Source organism: Muscardinus avellanarius (assembly GCF_963383645.1).
Source record: "Muscardinus avellanarius genome assembly, chromosome: 7".
NCBI classification, from domain to species: Eukaryota; Metazoa; Chordata; class Mammalia; order Rodentia; family Gliridae; genus Muscardinus; species Muscardinus avellanarius.
Genome location: NC_137793.1, coordinates 101,447,180 through 101,472,328, shown reverse-complemented (window position 1 = coordinate 101,472,328; position 25,149 = coordinate 101,447,180). Strand labels below are relative to the sequence as shown.

The window sequence follows — 25,149 nt, the reverse complement described above, 5'->3', positions numbered from 1 at the left end:
TAACATCTTATATAGAAAATAGATAACCATTGTTACTGAATTGCTTTTTATCTACTTCCATAACTCTTATGACTTACTCAGGGGAAAAGATCAAATGTTACTTGTCTTTGTGCCATCCTGCCTTGGAACAATCTAACAAGTAGAATTATAATGGAAGCTTATTGAGTAAGGACATTTAATTCTCTTTATCTCCTAATAGACTATTCAGAAACTCACTTTCCCTGTTTTAGAAATGAGAACACAAAAGAGTATAAAAGATAATACAACTAAGGAATAAATCTAAAATAAGGTGGTATAGTCATAATTCAGTGTTGTCTCCCTTACCCCAGATATGAGAAATAGTTTGGATCTCTCATATAAATCTGGTTGATTGGTAGTCATTTCCTGAAGCCTAATGTTGAAAAGAATTCCAAAGCTCCTGCAAGAAAGAGTAGTCTATTTAATAAGCAATTGCTGCAGAGTATGGTAGAGTATCACTTTCCTCACTGTTGTTCTAACCCCATCTTAAAAACATTTAAATTTTATTTTTGTAAAAACACTATAAAATTTTTTCCTTATAATTTAGGAGATTGAATTAGCTCCCAATAATGGGAAGAACCTACATTGTAGAAGAGACTGTTGGCCAGTATCTTTCAAACATCAATCTCCAAGGAAAAGCCTTTGTCTCTGGTCTTTTGATAGGACAGGTATGTACCTTGACTGATACAACAAACTACCTGCTTATGTTAAGTATGCTATTTCCCAGCAAGCTGAGGTTGGGGGGTGGAATGATATGATGGAGAAAAAGTAGATCTAAACTGGATCTTTGAGGACTTAGCCCAGGTTTGCTTAAGTCAGGCACATTCTCTTTTGACACTTATTTGAAACTTAGCTGTGCAGTATTCAGTAATGAAAACTGGTTTCCACAAATACAGATGCCATTATACTATGGGTATTAACAGTTTAACCTCCTACAAATATTAGGTTTTTTTATTCCATGTCCTAAGAACTAAGATATCTGATTCTTCAATCAGATATCACTCTAATAAGCTTTTATAATTTGTTTTTGAAGTGTTCTTCACAAAAGGATTATGTGATTCTTGCCACTAGAACTCCACCCAAAGAGGAGCAAAATGAGACCCTCAAACATCCCAAAGCTACACTGGATAATTTGGATGAAGAGTGGGCCGCAGAACATGCCAGCCAGGTAATGTCTCTTTATACGGTTATGTTTGTATTTATTTGACTAGCAAATGAAAAAGCTCTGTGTTCTCAGGTTATTAGACGAGGATTTCAGAGTACCCATTCTTAAAGAGTTGCCAGTGGTTGGATTCAAAGCAGCTTAACAGAAGGCTCTGAACTTGGAGGATGAGTAGGGCTTTGCCAGTAGAAAGCAGAAATAAGATAAATGACACACGCGCGGGGAAGTTAAAGGTTGGTTAGGAGAGTCAAAGGCAGTAAGGTGTGGTTGAATATGGAGCATGTGGAAGAATGCCATGCGTCATAAGGCTTGAAAGGCCCCAGTGGTACCCTAAGGAATGGTAGATAGTAGCTCCATGGGAAACTCTCAGAAGTCCTTCAGGGATAATGCGATTTGCTTACCAGCAATTGAGAAAGTAACTTGGATACCTTAGAACATTATACAGAGTAGAGAGACTGGAAATAAAACAGAAAATGTATAGTTATGACAGTAGTGCAGAACTTGATGTCGACCTAGACTCTGAGCTGTTGGGGTCCAGAGTCACATCAGTTTTATTATGTTGTGTCCTGAGTGCCTCACCCAGGATTTCCATGGTTTAGCATCACAGTTCCAAAGACTGGATAAATGAATGCCTGAGTAAACTTAAAGCAGGCTAGAACTTCATTAACAAGTGATTTCAGAGAAAGCTAGAATCAAGAAGATGTAGCCGGCGTGGTGGTGCACGCTTGTAATCCCAATACTCTGGAGGTTGAGACAAGAGGATCATGCAGGCTCAAAGCCAGCCTCAGCTTCTTAGTGCGGCTGTCAGCAACTTAGTGAGTATCGAGATCCTGTTCCAAATAAAATATAAAGTAAGTCTGGGAATGTAGCCCAGAGATAGAAAACACCTGGGTTCTTTCCCCAGTACCATGGGGGTGGGGGGGATTGATTTAGTAACCAAGTAGATTGGGAATAAAAAATAGAGGGAGTGATAGGAGGGCAGTATTATGAAAGGAAGAAACAGATTAAGAGGTGGGTGAGAGGGAACAATGAGTAAACTAATGAGTAAACTACTTCACATAAAAGTACTGAATAGATTATACCACTTAATAAAGAAGAAGCCAGGCGTAGTGGCGCACGCTTGTAATCCCAGCATTTGGGAGGCTAAGACGGGATCACAGTTTGCGGCCAACCTCAGCTACTTAGGCCCTTTGTAACTCAGTGAGAAACTGTTTCAAAAATAAAGAATAAAAAATAGGGCTGGGGGTGTAGCTCAGAGGTTGAATGCCCCTGAGTTCCATCCCCAGTACCACACACACATACACAAAAATAATAATAAAGAATATTAGACTAAGGTAAAAGTAGAATTATTATACTTTCTACTCTAATCAACTTTAAATCCTTTAAACACACAAATGTGTTTCTGTGTATGTTTTTATGATGGGGGAATAGTATGTAGTTATAAAAAAATAAATCCAAGAAATATTTGATGCTATCATCTAAAATAACTGATATTTTAAATTCCCAATGGTTTATAAGTAACTTTCTACTCTTAATCTTGCTTTTGGTTTTCTATAGAATTTTATAGGGCATTGTATATGTGTATATAAACACACACACACATATATACACACATAAAAAGTTTGAGCCAGGCGTGGTGGCACATGCTTGTAATCCCAGCATTTGGGAGCCTGAGACTGGAGGATCATGGACAGCCTCAGCTACTTAGTGAGGCCCTCTGCAACTTAGTGAGACCCTGTTTCAAAATAAAGAATAAAAAATAGGACAGGAGGTGTAGCTCGGAGGTCAAATGCCCCTGGGTTCCATCCCCAAACCCACACATGCACACAAAAAAGAAAGTATGAATAAATTTATGTAGCAAATTAGATTAACCTTTTTACCTCTAGAAAGAAATAGCTAATTTTATTTGTTATTGATATCAAAAAAGATATGCATGTCTCTCATGCTAAATATGAAAACTGTCAAATTTGTGGTAAAGTAAGTAGAATTTATGAAATCTGAAGGCATCTTTAGCAGATATAATGCAAATATAAGAGATTAGACAATGGTATCTAATTTTTAACACTTTATGGTCATTTACTTATATATTAGGCACACAGAAGCTAACCAGAATATAAATGTCAGACAAAAATACATATGACATTAAGACCTAGCCACAGTCTTGGGAGGAGATGGATATCTATGTATTTTTGAAAACGAGCTGGTAGTATTTTATAATACAGGGAGGGTTGTGTGATAAAGATTCATGGGAAAACTAATCCAGGATCCTCTGAGAGTTCAGAGATCAAAGGATTGGGGAAAGCACCTTTCTGAAGCTGACTCTGCAGGATCTAATAGGATGCAGACATAGAGACATATCAGAGAAAGTCAGCTCAGCCTGAGGGAGCAGGCAGCGTGAGGCATAGTGTCAAAAAGCCCGGGGTATGTATGGAGAACCATGAGTAAAGTCGTATCAGGTGAGGCTCCAGGTAACAGATTGGACAGATTATAGAAAGACTGAAATACCAGTCTAGCACAAAATGTGTATTTTATTTTGCTCATAATGGAAGGCCATTGAAAAAATATTCACAAGTTATTTTTATTCTTTCATCCTTTTTTGAATGGGGTTTATATATTGATACAGCTATAGGATGTTGTTATCAAATGATTTTTGTGTGTGTGTGTGTGCGCGTGGGTCTGGGGATGGAACCCAGGGGCATTCGACCTCCGAGCTACACCCCCAGCCCTATTTTTTATTCTTTATTTTGAATCAGGGTCTCACTAAGTTGCAGAGGGCCTCACTAAGTAGCTGAGGCTGTCTGCAGGCTGCGATCCTCCAGTCTCAGCCTCCCAAATGCTGGGATTACAAGCGTGTGCCACCGCACCCGTCTCAAATGATTTTATTTATAAAGCAATCTTAAAAAGTTGAGGGCATTCTTGGAAGACTATACGTAATGACTGATACCCCATTCATCTCTGTTCTTATGTTTCTGTTATTTTAACTAGTTTTTCAATGGTCTCACTTTGATCCTGTGTATGTAATTGGTTCTTGATAGATATTTGCTTTTCTAGTAGGAAGGACTGCATATGCTTATGATAACTAATACTACATTTTCACTTTTAGGTATCCAGAATGCTACCAGGAGGGCTTTTAGTTCTTGGAATATTTATTGTTACAACTTTAGAACTGGCAAATGAGTTTCAAAATACCCTGCGCAGAGTAAGTCTGATATATCAGAAATTCTTAATAATTCTGAATTCCATATTGTTTTAATTAGTGTTATGTATGTGTGTGTGTGTGTGTGTGTGTGTGTGTATGTGTATATATATATATATATATACACATACACACACACACACATACATATAGTGGCCCTATTATGACCCTGTTCCATAATACCCTATGCTAGAATTAAGTTGAAACAGTCTCTTCCGCCCAATTGCTTGAATATTTGAGTGCAATAAATGTAAATATGTTTTCAAAGATACATATTTTAAAATAGTCTTTATTTTAAAGACAGTTTCTTAATGTTATGAAACAAGTCATAATGGTATAACTATTTCTTGTACAATACCTGTTTTCTGCTAGAGATCTGTTTAATACCAATAATTGCTGTAATGTGAAGTCATTCTGTTTAGTTCTCTTAAGATCTTGCTCTTATGTCTTTGTTATTTGTGCCTAAAAGAGTAAGAGGAGCCGGTCATGGTGGCACACACTTGTAATCCCAGCATTCAGGAGGCTGACTGGAGGATCGTGGTTCGCGGACAGCCTCAGCTATTTAGGCCCTCTGCAACTTAGTGAGACCCTGTTTCAAAAATAAAGAATAAAAAAATAGGGCCGGGGGTGTGGCTCAGAGGTAGCATGCTGGGGTTCCATCGCTAGTACCGCAAAAAAAAAAAAAAAGTAAGGAGAAAACAGAGATACTTCCTTCCCTGACAAGGTTTTCAGGCTGCTCTCATCTTTCCCATTTTAAGTAAATTTACCTCTTTTTCCATTGTTTTTTGGCTTTGGGTTTTGAAATACCATTTAAGTCTATATGTGTTTAATATTAGTAGCATTGTTTATACACATCTTTCTGTGGCTGGTATTGAATTAAGCATACAGACTTATGTCACTATTCTGATTTTTTCACTTTTAATTTGTTATTCTTTTTCTTGTGTCCTTATATATTGACATAAATCTTTTGTGACATTTAAATAAGAAATGCAAAATAGGAAACACACTCTATTTTTATAGTTAAAATAATTATATTTCTCATTTTATTTAAAATAAAGTCTCTCTTCTACAATTCAAGTGAATACTGCTTGCCCCAAATTAATTTTTATGTCCATTTGATCATTAATAACAGTGAATTATAATTTTTCCATTTTGAACTCCAATTTTTTTTTGAAATCCTTAAAAGTAAAATCAGATGGTTAATCATGTATCAGTTCTACTTCTTGATTCAAAGGAAAATTTGAAAGAAATGGAATTTTATAGCTTAAAAACGTAAGTACGCCGGGTGTGGTGGTGCACACTTGTAATCCCCACGCTTGGGAGGCGGAGACAGTAAGATCACGCAGGTTCGAAGCCAGCTACGCTGGCTTAAGAGACCCTGTTTCCAAATTAAAAAAAAAAAAAGTAAGTATATTTTTCCTCTTCTTATTTTAATTTTTCCATTCAATTAATGTGTATTTTTCTATCTTTCAGCTAATATTTGCTGTGGAAAAGTCTATGAATAGGAAAAGACTGTGGAACTTCACAGAGGACGAGGCCTCAGAACGAGTGATACTTCATATATGCTCTTCTACAAAAAAGTATCTTTTGTTTAAATGTCTATAGTATATGGCACCAAAAGTAATACTTCGAGTTTTTTCCTTAAATACTTGTTTAAATCATCACTTAGAAAATAGGCATAGTTTGTTTTTATGTAAATGGTACATAAATTAGGTCTGCCAGGACTAGTAACAGGAGTAATAACAACTGTTAATCATGTCCCAGGGCTGTGAGTGTGTGAGAGATAGCGAGGACTCTCAGGGTACTGGATTCTTTAGCAGCTGTCTACCCCATGTACACCCAAGCACAGTAGTAGATTTTAAAGAGAGAGAAATGCCAACTGACAACTTAGGCAAAGTAGTGTTTTCATTATGTTAAACTCTTCACCTTCAGTTCCCAGAGATTAAATGCTCTGAGCTGGACAGTATAGGACATCCAAGAGCTTCTTCCAACTTTTACCAAGATTAAGTGACGCCAAAAACCAGCTACAGGCCTCCATGGAATCTCCAGCTTGCCGGGACGAAGGTGACCCCACGCAAGAAGCCTCACGAAGCAGTGCTACAGTCCAAGGGACCAATAAATTAGGACTTTCAGTTAGCAAAATAAGAGAAAAAAAAGGCCATTCCTGTAGAAAATCTGCTTTTAACTTCCTTGGTATTTAACTGGAAAGTTCCACGGTCAGACCCTTTCACCCAATAAACGTGCTCAGGCTTAACCCCAGCCAGAACAGCACTCCTTATTGTACACAGGATTTGTTGGCGGAAAATTTCACAACTGTGTCTACTTTATTTATTGTAATAAGCAGTATTTTTGAACAGAAAATTTTAAGTACCACAAGTAGTATAGTCAGAACAACTTGGTGTGTGTGTGATATGTGTATGCAAAGTTGTATAGATACAAAGAGTTATACGTTTATCTGTATAAAGTCATGATTTGTAAAAACTTATTGATGCTTGTGTTATTTTTGATGTTTTCTGTTAATTATCAAGAATTACTCCTTTTTTGGGGTCATTTCTGTCCTTAATTAGTAAAGAATATCCTGTCGAACCTATGATGTCCAAGATCCAAAGGTAAGAAAAATTACTCTTTAAATATTTTTCCATTTTACAGAGTACTGTTATTAAAATTTACCTTTATATTTAGTTTTAATCATTTTCAATGCTGTCACTTCCTATGAATATCTCCAGCCACCTGAAGTTTTTATTTTAAAATATGATCAGTTTCTTTACAGGGAATGAAAATTTGTTTTCTTTTAATTTTTTGTTTTTTCAGGGTCGTGGGTACTGGGAACTGAACCCAGTGATAGAGGAACTCTGTCATTCAACTATACACCCAGCCCTTTTGATTTTATTTATTTACTTGTTTGTTTTTCAGTACTGGGGGTTGAACTCAGGGATTCCACTTTAGAGCTACACTCCCAGCCCTATTTTTTATTCTTTATTTTGAAACAGGGAGTTACTAAGTTGCAGAGGGCCTCACTAAGTAGCTGAGGCTGTCAGGGAACCTGCCATCCTCCTGTTTTAGCCTCCCAAGTACTGGGATTGTAAACGTATACAACCACACTCAGCTCCCTTTTTATTTTTTTTTATTTTTAAATTAATTAATTAATTAATTTATTTATTTATTTGTGTGTGGGGGGGTACTGAGGGTGGAACCCAGGGGCTTTTCTACCTCCAGGCTATACTCCCAGACCTGTTTTATACTTTATTTGGAAACAGGGTCTAAATTGCTGAGAGCCTCACAAAGTAGCTGAGGCTGGCTTCGAACCTGTGTAATCCTCCTGTCTCAGCCTCCCAAGCGCGGGGATTACAAGCACGCGCCACCACGCTCAGCTTCCCTTTTTATTATGAGGCAGGGTCTTATTAAGTTTCTCAGGCTGGCCTTGACCTTGTAATTCTCCTGCCTCAGACTCCTTAATACTGGAATTACAGAAAAGAAGTATTGCGCCCAGTTAATTATTGAGATATTTTTGTTAAGCTCCTCCTACTTTGCTTATGTGCTTAGTTTTGAGAAGCTGATAGTCAAAAAGTGACCTAAAACGTTTGATAGCTGTAGTATCTACTAAACAAGTATTCAGCTGGACCTAAACCAGCATATTTTTTAAAAGGTGACTAGTATGCAAAAATAACTTTGAGGCATGGTTGGCAAGAATGAGAAAGAAAGAATGTCTAGCACTTAGTAGTCATTTTTTATTTTGTTCTCATCTATTGTACTTTGATTAGGGAATTTGATTCAGTACATTAGATATCAGATGAGCTATTGGGCTGCATACTTTATGACGTTTTTATTGATGCATGCATTTTACCACTAGCATACTTAACGTTTTTCCATTTTCTCCTCTGCTAAAGAGTTCAGCAAGACCAGCTGAATGGAAGTACCAAAGCAGATTGTCTACCTCGTGGCTTTCCCTGGAGTGTACTGTTCACATTAATATTCACATTCCACTTTCTCCTACTTCTATCAGCTATACTCTGGAAAAAAATACAAAGGTATCAGGGCAAAATAGTGTTCTGTAGTGTTTGCTGAGTGGAGAATAAGCTGTTATTCTGGTTGTCTACGTCATTCATTTTGTAATTCTTGAAAAGTGCACCATATTTATGATAATGGTTGTGCTACATCAGCAACTAATTCCAGATTAGGTGGAACCGTGTCATAATACTAGTACATTTGCCATAGTAGGTACTTAATATTTGTTAGCATACATGAAATGTAATTATGTAAGTAGCTATATTGTTTGGTTTTACAGCTTTTTCTTGGTTTTTTTTTTTTTTTTTGGTGGTATTGGGGTTTCTGGAAGCCCTCCTACCTCCGGGCTACACTCCCAGACCTATTTTATATTTTATTTGCAAACAGGGTCTCTTAAGGCAGCACAGCTGGCTTTGAAGCTGCGCGATCCTCCTGTCTCTGCTTCCCAAGCGCGGAGATTACAAGCGTGTGCCACCATGCCTCCTTGGTTCTTATTAGCTTGGTTTTCTCTTTTCCGGTCCTGTTTTGTATTTCTTTGTTACTCTCGTGTATGTCTCATTTTTATTCTGTTTTTTCACATTAAAAAAGGCAAGTGAGCCGGGCGTGGTGGCACACACTTGTAATCGCTGCACTTGGGAGGCGGAGACAGGAGGATCGCACAGGTTCAAAGCCAGCCTCGCTGACTTAAGACACCTCGTTTCCAAATAAAAATATAAAATAGGTCTGGGAATGTATCCTGGACGTAGAAAGATTTCCAGGAACCCCAGGACCACCCCCCCTCAAAAAAAAAGGCAGATGGAGCTTGCTTACTTTTTCCTCTTTAATGCTGCTTTAGGTTGTTTTAAATATTTTTCATAGTTTTTTAAAGAATTTTATTTCACTATGGTCATGTAATTAATAAGACTCCAAAGTCTGTGATTATATATGTTAGTTTAAGATAAAGATCAGGTAAAAGTATTTTTAAATATGAATAAGTGCCCGAAATTTAAGGTATAGTTTTTGGTTTTTTAATTTATGAGACTGGACTTAATATGGCATTATTAATACTTGGGGGTTTTCAAAATTTTATTGTGTTCAGGAATTTGAGACAACATTCTATATAAAATCTACCCATGGTTTTTTTCTTTTAAGAATGGACTTACACGCTGGGCCAAGCAGATCGAAAACGGTGTTTATTTGATTAACGGACAAGTGAAAGATGAAGATTGTGACTTATTAGAAGGACAGGTAAGCAAGAGAAAATCATTTTATGAAATAATTTGTGTTTAAGCAAAAATAAAAAATGATTTATTGTTAGTCCTTGCCTTCATGAAAACAGTTCCATCTACTCATTCTAAGGTCTTTTAAAATAAAAGCAGGAGTTTTCTCATAAAATGATGGAAAGAGATGACTTACGATGTAATTGGGATCCTGAAGCCCTGTGTTAGTGTCATCTACGTGTCATCTAATTTCCAAATTATAAATGGCTTTCTTAAACTACAATTCTACCAGGCACAGTGGCACCTATGATCCCCGTACTTGATACACTGAGACCGGAGGGTCACAGATTCAAGGATAGCATGTAGGAACTTAGAGACGTCCTATTTTGAAATTTAAAAAGAGCTGAGGGTGAAGCTGAGAAGTAGAGTGCCCTTGTGTTCAATTCCTAGTATCACCTAAGCAAATAAATGAATGAAAATAAAGTTCTCATGTTGTTCTACATGGTAGCAGTTTGTAAATGAACTGTGGCCTTGTTATGGGAGGGTCTACAGAGGATTATAAAATAGTTTTAACTGGATGTGAAAGGAACCTTGGTGGTCTCCCTCTGTAGATCAGGGATTAGCAAACTTTGTTTAAAAGGCCAAATAATAAATATCTTATATGCTGCAGGCCATATTGTCTTGTTATAACTATTCATCTTTGCTGTTGTCATGTGAAAGTAGCGTAATGTAAATGAGTGATCATGGTTACAGAGACAGGGGATGGTGTGGAGCTGACCCACAGGCACTCATTTATGAATGGCTGTTTTAGAGGAATTGAAGTATGTATTGATTGAGATAGAATGTATCACATAGCATATGTGTATAAACAGCTAAGTTCAGTAATAAGATGTGTTTTTCCTGTCAGTTACTTAGTTCACGTAGGCTAGTTCCTTAATTGTCCTTCATGTTCCAGGTATAGTCTCCACAGTCTGGCTTTTTAACATCAGTGTTTTTCTGTTGTTGTTGTTGTTTTAAGAAAAAGTCTTATAGAGGAAATACTCAAGCAACTAGTCACTCTTTTGATGTCCGAGTTCTAACACAGTTGGTAAGTATTTTTTAAATACTTCTTATTGGGGTTGTATGTTTTCTCTAATATGCCCAAGCTATGGAGTAATTAGAATAGCAGGACTCCAGATAACAGAAGGGAAGCCCCGGTGGCACCAGGGAGGAGTCTAAGGGAAGGAGAGGGGGAAGAATGAGCTTCATCAATGGAAATACTGCCACCAACTATATGTACATCCCATCCATGAATATACCAACAGCAATCTCTCAGTATTCTGTTTTGGGAAGGGAGGAAAGGGGGAGGGGCAAGTGCTCTGTGCATATATATCACTGTCAACATGATTTACATTATGACATGAGACTATCTATAATTCACCAATAAAAGCATGTTGTAAGAAAAAAATTTTTTTTAACCTTTTTCTTTTTTTGCAGTGCTGGGAATTGAACCCAGGGGCCTTCTACCTCTGAGCTATACCCCCAACCCTACTTTTTATTCTTTATTTTGATAAAAGGTCTCACTAAGTTGTGGAGGGCCTCACTAAGTAGTTGAGGCTGGCCACGAATATCCTATCTCAGCCTCCCAGGTACTGGGATTACAAGTGTGTACCACCACGCCCGGCTCCCTCTTATTTAAAGTATATTATTTCCTAGAATAATTGTAATCAGGTTGTTTCTTTTTTAATGTTTACAATTAGAGAATAAAAGAATTTTAGAGTAAGAAACTGTATAAAATATACAGTTATAGAGAAATTATTTCTGAGAAACTTTTTTTTTTTTTTTTTTTTTTTTGCGGTACTGGGGTTCCTGGCAGCCCTTCTACCTCCGGGCTACACTCCCAGACCTATTTTATATTTTTATTTGGAAACAGGGTCTCTTAAGCCAGCACAGCTGGCTTCGAACCTGCGTAATCCTCCTGTCTCCCAAACGCGGGGATTACAAGCATGCGCCACCACGCCCGGCAAAACATTATTTTAATTAAACCGATTTGAGTCTTTTATCACAAGGCTACTAAAATTGCTATCAAGTAGATAGCAATCTTTAAAACATATACATACATATATGTGTAAGTATTTAGGGTTGTAGGTTTTATAAGTAACGTTTCAATTCTTAGCAACTTAAAAGCAAAAGATGTATGCACAAATGTGCCAAGAATTATCATAATTGTACTTAATTTGAAGTAGGTTTATACCTTCTTTGATTGAATAAAAGTCACAAAGTACTAATTAGCAAGTTTCTTATTTCTATATGGGTCTTTTAAATTATAGATCTCTTTGGAAATTAAAAGATATCTTAAAAACAGGGTTAAAATGACTAAATTATTGCTGGGCATGGTAGTGCACGCTTGTAATCCCAGCGCTTGGGAGGCTGAGACAGGAGGATTGCACAGGTTCAAAGCCAGCCTCAGCTACTTTAGTGAGACTCTCAGCAACTTAAAATATAAAATAGGTCTGGGAGTATAGCCCGGAGTCGCTGGCTCTACCTCCAGTACCACCAAAAAAAAAAAAAAGACTAACTATTCCTAAAAGTATACATGATTTTGCTCAGAATTATCCAGGAAAGCAGACAAGGGTATAAAATAGCACAACCATGTTTTCAAGCAACTTTTCATCTCAATAGCATACTACTACCAGGACCTTTCAGTTTTTGTGACTGACTAATCTCACTTAGCATGATACTCTCTAGCTCCATCCATTTCCTTGCAAATGACATAATTTTGTTCTTTCTTATGGCTGAGTAGAATTTCATTCTGGGTATAGCCTATATCTTGTTACTCATTCATCTGTTGGTGGACACCTTGGCTGGTTTCATAGTTTGGTAATTATGAATTGTACTGCTATAAATATAGATATGCATGTATTACTATGGTAGTTTGGTTTCAGTTCTTTTGAGTAGATACCCAGGAGAGGTATTGCTGGGTTATATGGTAAGTTCATCCCCATTCTTCTAAGGATCCTCCACACTGTTTTCCAAAGTGTATCAGAGTTCCTGCTTCTCCACATCCTTGCCAGCACTTATTATTTTTGTTTTTAATGGTTGCCATTCTAATTGGAGTTAGATGAAATCTGAGAGTATTTTTGATTTGCATCTCTGATTGCTAATGATGTTGAACATTTTTTCATGTATTTATTGGCCATTTGTAGTTCTTTTTTTGTACAGTGTCTACTTCACGTATTCTTGATTGGATTATTTGATATTTTGTCAGTGTGTTTCTTGAGTTCTATCACAAAAGTAGCTGGCAGAGCTCTTCCATTGTGCTGACTCTGGAGGTTCTCGATAACTTTCCTTGTTGCACAAAAGTCCTTCAGTTTATTGCAATCCCATGTATTACTCCTTGTTTTAATTTCTGTGCCTTTAGCCAGGCGTGGTGGCGCACGCTTGTAATCCCTGCGCTTGGGAGGCTGAGACAGGAGGATCGCACAGGTTCAAAGCCAGCCTCAGCTACTTAGTGAGGCTTTCAGCAACTTAGTGAGACCCTGTTTCCAAATAAAATATAAAATAGGTCTGGGAGTATAGCCCGGAGGTAGAAAGCCTCTGGGTTCTACCCCCAGTACCACCAAAAAAAAAATAATAATAATTTCTGTGCCTTTGGGGTTTTAAAGGGAGTTTTTACCTGTGCCTATAAGTTGGAGTGTTGGTCCTGTGCCCTCTTTATGTAACTGCTAAGTCTCTGGTCTAATTTCCGGGCCTTTGATTCATCTTGAGTTGACTCTTTTGCAGGGTGAGAAGGTGGGACTTACTCCCATTTTTTTGCATATAGATAACCAGTTTTGTACATGGCATTTTTCTACAAAATTTGGGATCTGCCTTTTGCTTACTAAAGGGACCCATTATTGAATGATTTATCCAGATGTGCTTAGAACATCATTTTTTTTTATCATGTTCAGTTTTTTGTTTTATTTTTTGTCACAATTCTTGTTACCATTGTGATGATAGGCCTTCAGTAGTACTTTCAGTGTTTCTGCGTGCTGTTTGTTTTGGCATTTATTAAGATGACGATGTTAAAATAATGTCTGTGAGACACCTGAAAATCTAGCCAGAGTGAACACTCCTTAGACTAAAGAAGACGGAACTGTGAGATAAAAATGACAGCCATTTCATCCATTTTAAACCGTCAATATAATTTTCCAGTGATAGGCATGGTTGATGTTTTGGTTTGCCTAAATGAAGCATAGCATTTACTTTTTGCATATAAAGGTAATGAGTTGAAAGTGTGTAAATAAATGTATAAACATATTGCTTGTAATTTTACCATGATTTATTGCAGCCTACCTTGTATTCTTATTTTGTGCATTTCTTATAGTGCATATCTTCTATTAATATCATGTCTTTATACATTTTTCTTCTTCATAGTACTTATCTGAATAATCTGCAAAAAATATATTTTTATGCCTATATTCGATAAATATTGATATTTTAGATGTCTATGATAGTGAGAGAACATTTACGTACAGTTGGGTTTAATTTTAATCTATATTCCAAATGCTCAGAAAATAATATGTAACATAAAAAGAAATATGAAGGCCCTTGTGTAACTTTAGGAGAATGTTCAACCACTTAGCTAAAAATTCATTTTTTTGCTATAAAAATGGCTTATGTAATGTTTAACTGTTGTCTATAGTTGATAATTTTTGGCCATTAAGACTTAAGAAGATTTTGTTTTTCAGCTGCTGAATTCAGAGCACAGATCCACAGCCACCGTCCAGATCTGCAGCGGTTCTGTAAACCTTAAGGGTGCTGTGAAATGCAGAGCTTATATTCACAATAATAAACCCAAGGTCAAGGATGCAGTGCAGGTACAGAAGCCAATAACTGTCTGTAAAAAATGGAAGCAAGTTAGCCGGGCGTGGTGGCGCATGCTGGTAATCCCCGTGCTTGGGAGGCTGAGACAGGAGGATCGCACAGGTTCGAAGCCAGCCTCAGCTACTTAGTGAGGCACTCAGCAACTTAGTAAGACCCTGTTTCCAAATAAAATATAAAATAGGTCTGGGAGTACAGCCTGGAGGTAGAAAGCCTCTTGGTTCCACCCCCAGTAACACCAAAAAAAAAAAAAAAGAACCAGAAAGAAAATGGAAGCAAGTTAATATAACTATTGAAGAATCTTAAAATTTTGGTTTTTCTAACCTAAGATTTTATAATTATTAGTCTGATTTTAACTGATGAAGGCTTGATGTGTTGGAAAGTTCAAATACATAATATAATTGGTTTTAAGACTTTTATATGTAAAATATTTTATGCCTCTTTTAAAATTATTATACAGGCTTAGTAAGTATCCACAGTTCTGACCTATTAGTGCATTTGAAATCATTTCTTTTTTTGGTTTGTTTTCTTGGGTTTTTTTTTTTTTTTTTTTTTTTTTTGCAATACTGGGGATGGAACCCTAGGGGCATTCTGCCTCTGAGCTACACTCCTAGCCCTATTTTTTATTCTTTATTTTGAAACAGGGTCTCACTGAGTCGCAAAGGGCCTCACTAAGTAGCGAGGCGTTTCACAAACCATAATTCTCCTGTGTCAGCCTCCAAAGTACTGGGATTACAAGCGTGCACCACCACCCAGCTGAAATAATTTCTTTTGAGGGAAATTCAATTTATTTTAAACAGGAAAAGTATTCACAGGAAGAATATTAGGTGTACTGCTGTATGGTTCTTAAATTTGAAAGAATGGTGATTGGCATTTATGTCATATTTAGGAATACTGCAAGATTTGTGTAGGTACAAATCTTCACTTATTTATTGGTTTTAATTTCCTATTTAGATGAGGTCTAGTCAAATTTGTCATTAAACTATAAACCTCTTAATAAGCATGATTAATAAATGGAAATAACAAATGGACTGATGTGTCAATTATTTAGTGAACATGATTATAGTGGGAAGCAAATTATGTGGAGCTTTTTTGGTAATAAAATAATGCAAACTTAAAAGTATTTTATTTCTTGTGTTTGCTTTTCCCCCACCCCAGGCAGTGAAGAGAGATATTTTGAACACAGTTGCTGATCGTTGTGAAATACTATTTGAGGATCTTCTTTTGAATGAAAGTCCAGAAAGAAAAGTTATGAGTATAAAATAAGTACTTTTTTTAACATGTGTTTATTTTGATACAAGATTTTAGTATATGGTAGATACATCATATTTTACTTTTATTATTGAAAGATAGTTTTTTTGGTTGCAACTGCCCCCAAATTATTTGTGAATAATTTATAATTGCAAATCTCTCAACATTTAACAGCTTCAGAAAGGATTTTTTTACTTGATTCTGAGTTCCCCAGCCAGAATAGTAAACTTTTGTTGATACTTTAAAGTTAATATTTTTATTATTTGAGGTTTTAAAAGAACTTAACTATAATCAAGATAGTAAATTGCATATTAGTGTTGAACATTATGTAATAGATTTTTTTTGGTGTTGGGGGTGGAACCCAGGGACCTTCTACCTCTGGGCTATACTCCCAGACCTATTTTATGTTTTCTTTGGAAACAGGGTATCAGTAAGTTGCTGAGGGCCTCACTACGTAGCTGAGGCTGGCTTCGAACCTGCACAATCCTCCTGTCTTGGCCTCCAAGCACTGGGATTACAAGCGTGCCCCACCACGCCTGGCTTTACAATAGATTTTTGATAGGTACTGTTATAGCCATCTGTGAAGTTTAATCTGTTTCAAGTATCAGTGGCCCAAATTCCAATAATATAAACTGAATTTCAATGTGTTCAATATACCGCAGTACAACTTGCAGTTGTGTAATTCTACCGCTAGGAGGCAGTCTGGTCAAAGAGTAAAATGATTTTCACAGTTCTGTGTGAACAAGATAAGACATCTAGAAGAGACGCATAAAGTCGTAGCATTTCTTATGGCACTTAAAGCATAGTTCATCCGTGCTTTGTAATTATGCAAAGCTCCTACTAGTTTCTGGAAGAGGAAACTATGGGTTAGTATTCAAGAGAGCCCCAGCTTGCTACTTATCTTCACATTGATAGTTTATTTAACCATCTGTGATTAAATAAACCATCTTCTATTGCTGACAAAGGTTATTCTTTACACAGTATCCCTATTTTTCTGATGGTTTGAGTAATAGTTTTTAACTTAACAGTAGTTAATGTGTTTATCTGAGCCAGGGATTCTACTGTTAGAAATTAGGGGAAAATAATTAATTATCCAAAGAAAAATGAAATATTCATTTTCCCCTAAAAATTACTTAAGGTTGTTTACAAAGGTGCATTACAAGTAAATCAGAGAAAAATAGATTAAATAATCATGAAGCATATGGAGGATGAAAATTAAAAAAACAAGATGGGTTGGTGGTGAGGTTGGTACCCAGTGTATGCCTTGATATCGTAAACATGCTTGATATTGGGCTGTATCAAGTAAGTTAAAATCATTGTGACAATAATACAGCAATGTGCATGTCTTGTCTGTGTACCTGGTGTAGGCAGGCCCCTAATTTTACTCCATACATGCCTAGATAAGGAAAAGGTCAGTTTATTGTGAAATCCACAGTGGTGCTAAGGTTAAAACAAATAAAGGAGACAACAATTTCTGGACCAGGACAATACTCCCTCTTGAGCATCCATCAGAGGACAGTGGGTCACGGAAGAATGTGTGATTAACAACCTCTTTACATCGAAGGCCACGAAAAGTTTAAGTTTAAGGAGCATTATTTAAATCCTTTACGAAGGCCAGGAGTTAAGTAGAATCAGTAAGAGCAATTTTGTGCCATGTCAATTAGAAACTACAAAAGCACTGTCTTACCAAGCTTCATTTTTATTGGATGTTTTCATATATTTCTAAGATGTTTATTGGTACCAAAGACAGACCTATCTAAATATTGATATCTTCCTTCTTAACAGATTGTGAAAAAGAGTTCCACATTCTCCCTCACCGAGTTTTTGTCCCCATTCCTGGATCCAATGTAATGTTATGTGACTATAAATTTGGCGATGAATCATCTGAAGAAATCAGAGACCATTTTATAGAGATGTTAGATCATCCGATTCAAATAGAAGATTTGGAAATTGCAGAGGAGATAAATACAGGTAATTAAGAACCTGATTAGACTGTAGCTAAGATTACCTATGAACAGTTAGTTTAAATACCATGCCTTTTTCCCCACATCCTCCCCAGCATTCATTATTGTCTGTTTTCTTGATGATTGTCATTCTAACTGGAGTTATTTGCCCAGTTTTCCATTCAAGAGAATGTAGGCTCGGAAGGGTTAAGTAACTTGATACAGCCCTAGTAAATCATGGTAGAGCTGGAATTTAACTTGGGCATTTGGTTTTAAAGTCTTTTTTTTCTCTGACAGTTTTGTTTTACCACCTTTCCCTGAACCTATACAGACTATTAAACTATTTGACTAATACTTTCCATGATCCAGATACTTATTTTAGCTTGGCATCCTTCATTACATATTCATTTTCATTTTTTCTCTTTCCCTCTCCCCCTCCCTCCCTCCCCCCCTCTCCCTCCCATTGTGCTGGGAGATGGAACCCAAGGGCATTCTACCTTTAGGCTACACCCCCAGCCCCATTGTACTTTTTATTTGGAATGAGTCTTGCTTAGTTCCTGAGGGCCTCACTAAGTTGTTGAGGCTACCTTTGAATTTGCGATCCTCCTGTCTCAGCCTCCCAATTACTAGAATTACAGATGTGCTCCACCATGCCCAACTTCATTTCATCCACTCGAACATGTTTAAAAACAAATGAATGATGTTGCTTTATCTTGGTCTTATTTTCTGATTGTAGCAGTATACTTTTCTGCTTGTTAGCTGTACTCTTAGATCTATTATCATGTATGGTTTTCATATTTTTAAATTCTTTGCCTTTATTCTTAGTAAATATCATGTTCCTAAAATAAGAATGACTAAGGGTAGTACTGTATGCAAAATTGGACCCATTTATAAGTTTCTTTAAAAATCAAATACAAAAGAATAGGAAGAGAGATTTCATTTAGATTAAAGATTGTCATTTTTCTTAAATTTTATTTTTGGCAGTACTGGGGATGGAACCCAGGGGCATTCTACCTCTGAGCAACATCCCCACCCCTATTTTTTTTATTCGTTATTTTGAAACAGAGTCTCACTGAGTTGCAAAGGGCCTCACTAAGTAGCTGAGGCTGTCCTCAAACTGCGATCCTCCTGTCTCAGCCTTTCAAATGCTGAGATGACACGCTTCTTAAATATTTTAGCTCGTCATTTGTCTGTTGTGTTTTTAAGCTGAGAGTATGGATGTATTTAGTGCTACTTAAGTTATACTTTAAAGTTAAAACAGAGGTAATGTTCTTTCTTTACCAAGACATTAAAAAAAAATTCCAAGCAGTCTCTTGCACTGTCATACAAGCTACCTTTCTAAGGAGGTAACAGTGGTAGTCTTGCATGAGCATTCCAAAACAAAATCCAGTAAATTCAAACTTGTGTGATACCAGTGTATGTGTATTCAGCAAACATCTGATTTTTCCTAAGAGTCACAAGGGAAGGGACTTTTGCCTCTTCTTCCCTGCTGTGTTTCCAACTCTTTACAAAAAGCCGAGCCTCAGCACATCATTGGTGTTTAGTAAGTAGTTGTTAAATGAATAAATCAGTGATTTTGTTCATCCTAGGAATTGGGACCCACAGGTCAATAAAATACTGATATAAATAAAATACTAAATATAAATAAAATACTTAATATAATACTTATTATAATATAAATACTTAATATAAATACTTAATATAATATAAATACTTAATATAAATATAAAATATAAATAAAATACTTAATATAAATAAAATACTAAAATAAAAAAATAGTGTTTTTAAAAACACTAAAGTGTTTTTTAAAAAATCTCCATCAATGATTCACTGTCATCTTTTTTTTCAGTCTGGTCAACTCTCTAAATGTTCTAATAGTTCTGTTCTATGCTGGTCTTTATATTATGCTACACACTTCTGGTTCTTTAAATTATCAGTTGGGTGTTTGGTGTTGATCTTCACGTTAGCATGTAAGATTTTTGAGAATAAGTAAAAAAATTGTATCTCTAGCTGAGCTCCAGTCCTAAAACATGGTAAGTATGCAGAGCTTATTTATTATTGGTTGATAGATATTAAATAAATAATTTTTAGGAAACCAGAGCACACTTTTTCACACCTATTTTATGAATAAAAAATTATAAGCTCATGCCTAGCCAGACTAAGTTTTTTTGTGTGCGGTGCTGGGCATTGAACCCAGAAGCAGTCTGTTCTAAGCTGTGCTCCAGCCCTATTTTATTTTTTATTTAGGAACAAAGACTGATTAAGTTGCAGAGGCCCTCCCTGAGTTGCTGTGAACCTCCTGTTTTAGCCTCTCAAGTACTGGGATTACAGGCATGTGCCCGCTACTCCCCGCTCAGACATAAGATTATTAAGGGTTGTGTAGTATGCTATCCTGAACATGGTCAGGGTTTAAAAAGGATATAATAGTCACGGCTTTATGGCTCAGTGGTTCAAATATACACAAATAAGGGATGAAATGGGAATTCCACCTGTTTACTACAGGAAATTTTTTACTTCAATACCTATTATGTACAAAGGATGTAAGAAAGTATCTTGTCGTGATGCATTACGTACACATTTAATATTGAATTGTCATAAATGAAGATCATGCTTTAATTAGAGGACAAATAATTTACTTCTAGAAAAGACATTCTACTGCTCTATTTACATTTTTAAGTTTGTCATAAAAATAATGATTTGATACAAATTTGAGATAATTTTATTAAAGCAGACATTTTTCAAGGATAAATAAGGACAATTTAAGTTTTATTTTTAGTGAGGACTTATGGGATTTAAACTCAGATTTCAGATATGTCATTTCACCAGTATTTTAATGTTATCTGAAATTTAGATGCAAATAATATAATTTGATAGAAACCATTTCTTAAAATAAAATAATTTCAAATTCAGACATACCTCAAGTTACATAAGAAAGTAACCTTGAGCAACTGTCAACATAAGAAAGAAGGGCCATGTACACATGCAAAGTTGTAGACTTGTTCATATTGTAATTCAAGTGTTGATGGGAAGGCAGGACTACTTGGAGGCTTAAAATGAAATGCTAGAACTTAAACTCCTGCCGGGTGTGGTGGCGCACGCTTATAATCCCAGCATTCGGGAGGCTGAGACCGGAGGATCACAGTTCGCAGACAGCCTCAGCTACTTAGTGAGGCCCTGTTTCAAAATAAAGAATAAAAAATAGGGCAGGGGTGTAGCTTGGAGGTCGAATGTCCCTAGGTCCCATCCCCAGACCCGCAAAAAAAGGAAAAAAAGAACTTGAACTCCTGAGTTGGTTGTCTTGTGTTCCCTGTATCACTATCCTGTCACTGTGTGGAGTGATCTAGCCATAAGCATGCAACTTTAATATTATTTGCTTTTTCTTTAAATCATCATTGTTTAACTGAACAACAAAAATTTCAGATCTGACACTAAGACAGAATTATCAAAGATGAGTTTCACCGGATTTGGAAGATGTTCTAAATGTTTTGATCTGATACTTGGGATAAAGTACATCTGAATTATTAAGTTGGTGTCTACCAGGGGATGACTAACACAGCTAAGAACAGTTAAAGCCTAGTTATCCCTCACCATAAGTGAGTCATTTTGACAAACAAATTCTTCTTCTTCCCTTAAGTCATTTAGAAGTATGTTATTGTACACTGCTTACTTGGCAAAATATGTATATTAAACATAGCAACTACTTGGCAGCTATATTATAGAACAGGAGTAATTAAGTAATAATCAAGCAAATAATAATTTTAAACACTTAGAAACAAACTCAGATAGTTATGACAAATTTAATTTTTTTAAAGGTGCAATTGATTTCAGTTTTTTATTTATTTATATATTTATTTATTTATTTATTGTGTGTGTGTGTGTGTGTGTGTGTGTGTGTGTGCGCGCGCGCGCGCGCGTGTATGTGTGTGGTACTGGGAATGCAACTCAGGGGCTTTTCTACATCTGGGCTATATACTCCCAGACCTATTTTATATTTTATTTGGAAACAGGGTCTCGCTAAGTTGCTGAGAGCCTCACTAAGTAGCTCAGGCTGGCTTTGACCTGTCCTATACTCCTGTCTCAGCCTCCCAAGCGCAGGGTTTACAAGCATGCACCACCATCCCCGGCTCAGCTCAGTTTTTGAATTTGAACATTTGAAATATTTTTCTGTGGTTTATTTTATGTGGAAATCCTAATTTCAAATGTTTAGGAAAATCTGTACATTATCATAAAACATTGCTTTCAAACATTTTATTTTATTTTTATTTTTATTTTTTGGTGGTACTGGGGTTCCTGGAAGCCCTTCTACCTCCGGGCTACACTCCCAGACCTATTTTTTACATTTTCATTTTGGAAACAGGGTCTCCTAAACCAGCGCGCGCGGCTGGCTTCGAACCTGCGCGATCCTCCTGTCTCTGCCTCCCAAGCGCGGGGATTACAAGCGTGCACCACCACGCCCGGCGCTTTCAAACATTTTAACACTCATGCTTTTTAAGTTATTAGTTTGTTTAAAAGTAGTTTGTTACTTCATAATGTGTTTATGTCATCCTCTATGTATCTTTCTTTTTAGAAAGTATATTTCCTAACATTTTTACCAAAATCTCACATCAACCCCAAGAGAATCTGGAGTTCAGAAAGGACTTGTTAGAATTAATACCTTTGTAAGTGGCAAACCTCAAGTTAAAAACTATTGTATTTAAGATCATGGCATTTAATGTACTTGAGTAAATGAATGAATGAATGATTTGGGAATATGTATTTTATTTTTAGAATCCTACACTATTGCCCAATACATAATAAGCAGTCAATAAATAGCAATCCTTCAGTCACTAATCTGAGAGTCGTGTTTCAAAAACATGAATTTTTGTTTGAATGTTTAGTTAACTGCATATGACCCTCTGTTATGCACCTAGGTTTTGTTTTCCACGTGTAAAATAGGATGGTGTATTTGCATTAAGAGTTGTTTTAAGGTCAGATTTCTGATCATGGTTTACTTGTGTTTTTCAAATTTCAGGTTTTATCAAAAGTCTGCAGACTTTTCCCATAAAGGCCAAATAGTAAATATTTTAGATTTTGTGAGCCACATAAAAGCCCTCATTCATATATATTTGTAATCCATTTTTAGCTTAAGAGCTATATAAAAAGTGAAATTCTTCAATGCTGCTCTGAGGATTTCTGGTTTTTGGGTCAGTGATTAAAATTGTACTAAGTAGAGCCGGGTGTGGTGGCACACGTTTATAATCCCAGCATTCGGGAGGCTGAGACCAGAGGATCACAGTTCGCGGACATGCTCAGCTACTTAGTGAGATCCTGTTTCAAAATAAAGAATAAAAAATAGGGCAGGGGGTGTAGCTCGGATGTCAAATGCCTCTGGGTTTCATCCCCAGATCCACACACATACAAAAAAAAAATTGTATTAAGTATTTTGAAAACTGTCAATTTGACATATTTCATGAAATTTAATTCGCCTACATTAGATATTGAGCATTATGTTATAAAAAGGATGAGTGGAAGGAAAATAGTGTTGATTGTATATTCTTTATCATACACTTTAAAATTCAATTGAAAAATAGTAATTCTCATTTTATGTAGGATTTATTATTATCTCTTGCAGCTTGTGTGAGTTCCTCTATGAATAATGAAACTTCACTGGACAACAGAGATGATGAGCAGCCAGAGCAACCAATTAGAACTACAATAGTATTGAAAATTCAGCAAAACATAGGTATTTTACTTTTTTTTATAACATTAGAAAGATAATATTATGTATGTGAATTTTCTTGATACTTTAAAACTATTCATTTCCTGAAAGTGCTCAGTTTATCCATTATTTATCAATATTATAGAAGCCAGGTGTGATAGCCCATGGTTTTAATCCCAGTACTTGGAAGGCTGAGACAAGAAGATCACAGGTTCGTGACCAGCCTCAGCAACTTAGTCAGGTCCTCTGCAACTTAGACATTGTTTCAAATTTAGAAAAGAATGAGGCATGGCGGCACATGCCTATAATCCCAGTACTTGGAAAGCTAAGATTTTATTTTAAAATAAAAATAAAAAATAGAGCTGAGGGTTTATACTACCTCAGAGGTAGAGTGCTCCTGGATTCAATCCCTAGTGCCAAAAATAAAAATAAAATAGACTCGATGTGTAGCTCAGCAGTAGAATGTTCCTATATTCAATCCCCATTACCCCCCCACACACACACGTATCATGGAAAGTAAATAATGAAAAGTAATACATTATCACCAAAGTGTCCTTAAATATAACACATCCTATTAACTTTGGCGGGGGGGATTCAGAAGAAAACATGTAGAGTTTTGAGAATTCCAAACTGATATTTAGGATTATTGTTGCAGAAGATTTTGATGTGTTTTAGGAGAAATGGTAAATTCAAGTCTGGAAACTTAAAGTGCAGTTTTGTATTTTAATAAATGCTGCAAGAAGTGGAGTCACTTCAGATGTTTTGAAGGAAGAACATGCTCACAGCTCAAGAAATGCCGACTGAGCATTAAGACCTCTGACAGGAGCCAAAGATTTTGTCATAGGTCTCGTCAAGTTCTTAGAGTTCTTGTTACGTAAACTTTACTTAATTACCTCAAAGTTTTGTATATCTCTGTATGTTTGTGTATCTGAACTACTTTGGTCAGTTTTTTTTTTTTTTTTTAATTTTCTATAATCAGGAAAAAATGTAAAAAAGGTTCCTGACTCAGACTAACTGATACTTTGACATATAATAGCAGAACCTGGGCATTTGCAGTTTTGACTAGCTTCACAAATGGTTGGCATTATAGGATTGAAAGCCATGGCCCATTGGCTCATGCTAAGTAGCTGAGATGACTAAGTAAGCTGCTATGTGTGTGTGTTTGTTTTTTAAGGTTATGAAAGTATTTGTTTTTTTTTTTTAGATATGTCTGAGTACACATTTGTGTATGAGAAACTTTGTCCAATGTTTATTTTTATGTATGTTTCATATATTTTTCAACTTTCTGCCATATTTTCCTCTAAGACATCACTAGCCTTTAGTACATACACATGTCTTTGCATAAGATAAGGTGTGCATTTGTGTCTGTCTCTGTGCACGGATGCTCCATAGGCCCATCTGTTACCTGCATTTCAGAGCCTAGGGTCGAGTAATCTTTTTCCACTCATTTCATTTCCATGTGTTTTGTGTTTGTTTTACTTTTAGGTGTGATTGCAGCATTTGCAGTTGCAGTCCTTGCTGCGGGTATCTCCTTTCATTACTTCAGTGATTAGGGTGAGGCCCAAAGCGCTTCCTGATCATCCAGAGAACATTGACCAACAACTATGAATATTAAAGATGTAAACAGTCCATCAGTAGCAGCCCATCTGCTGCCAGATGCCCATTAGGTGTGTTTCTAATATGAAATCACCAGCTGCCCTGTGTAGCCCTGCTTCTATCATAGATGGCCCAGTATTCCAAAAATTAAGTGATGCATCTAGATGAGAGTTGCATGTAACAAATCATTATATCTATTTCTGAAAAGATTCAAAATGTGGTATGTTACAGATTTTAAT

The 25,149-nt window shown here is 36.2% G+C and overlaps 1 protein-coding gene across 5 annotated transcripts; it reads left to right on the top strand.

Annotated features, from left to right (window-relative positions):
- Positions 1-587: 587 nt before the first annotated feature.
- ODR4 (odr-4 GPCR localization factor homolog) lies at positions 588-24,867 on the top strand (the record flags this gene model as incomplete). Of its 5 annotated transcripts, none has more annotated exons than XM_080699612.1 (13): positions 588-686; positions 1,052-1,186; positions 4,284-4,379; positions 5,850-5,956; positions 6,949-6,985; positions 8,264-8,404; positions 9,513-9,608; positions 10,599-10,667; positions 14,290-14,418; positions 15,581-15,670; positions 17,473-17,644; positions 23,228-23,338; positions 24,800-24,867. In XM_080699612.1, the coding sequence occupies 13 exons, from the start codon at positions 588-590 to the stop codon at positions 24,865-24,867; spliced, it is 1,350 nt and encodes a 449-aa protein (XP_080555738.1). The 5 variants fall into 5 exon arrangements, with proteins under 5 accessions (XP_080555738.1, XP_080555737.1, XP_080555740.1 ...); XM_080699611.1 differs by having other exon boundaries at positions 15,581-15,677; positions 17,459-17,644; XM_080699614.1 differs by lacking the exon at positions 4,284-4,379 and having other exon boundaries at positions 15,581-15,677; positions 17,459-17,644.
- Between the last annotated feature and the right edge of the window lie 282 nt (positions 24,868-25,149).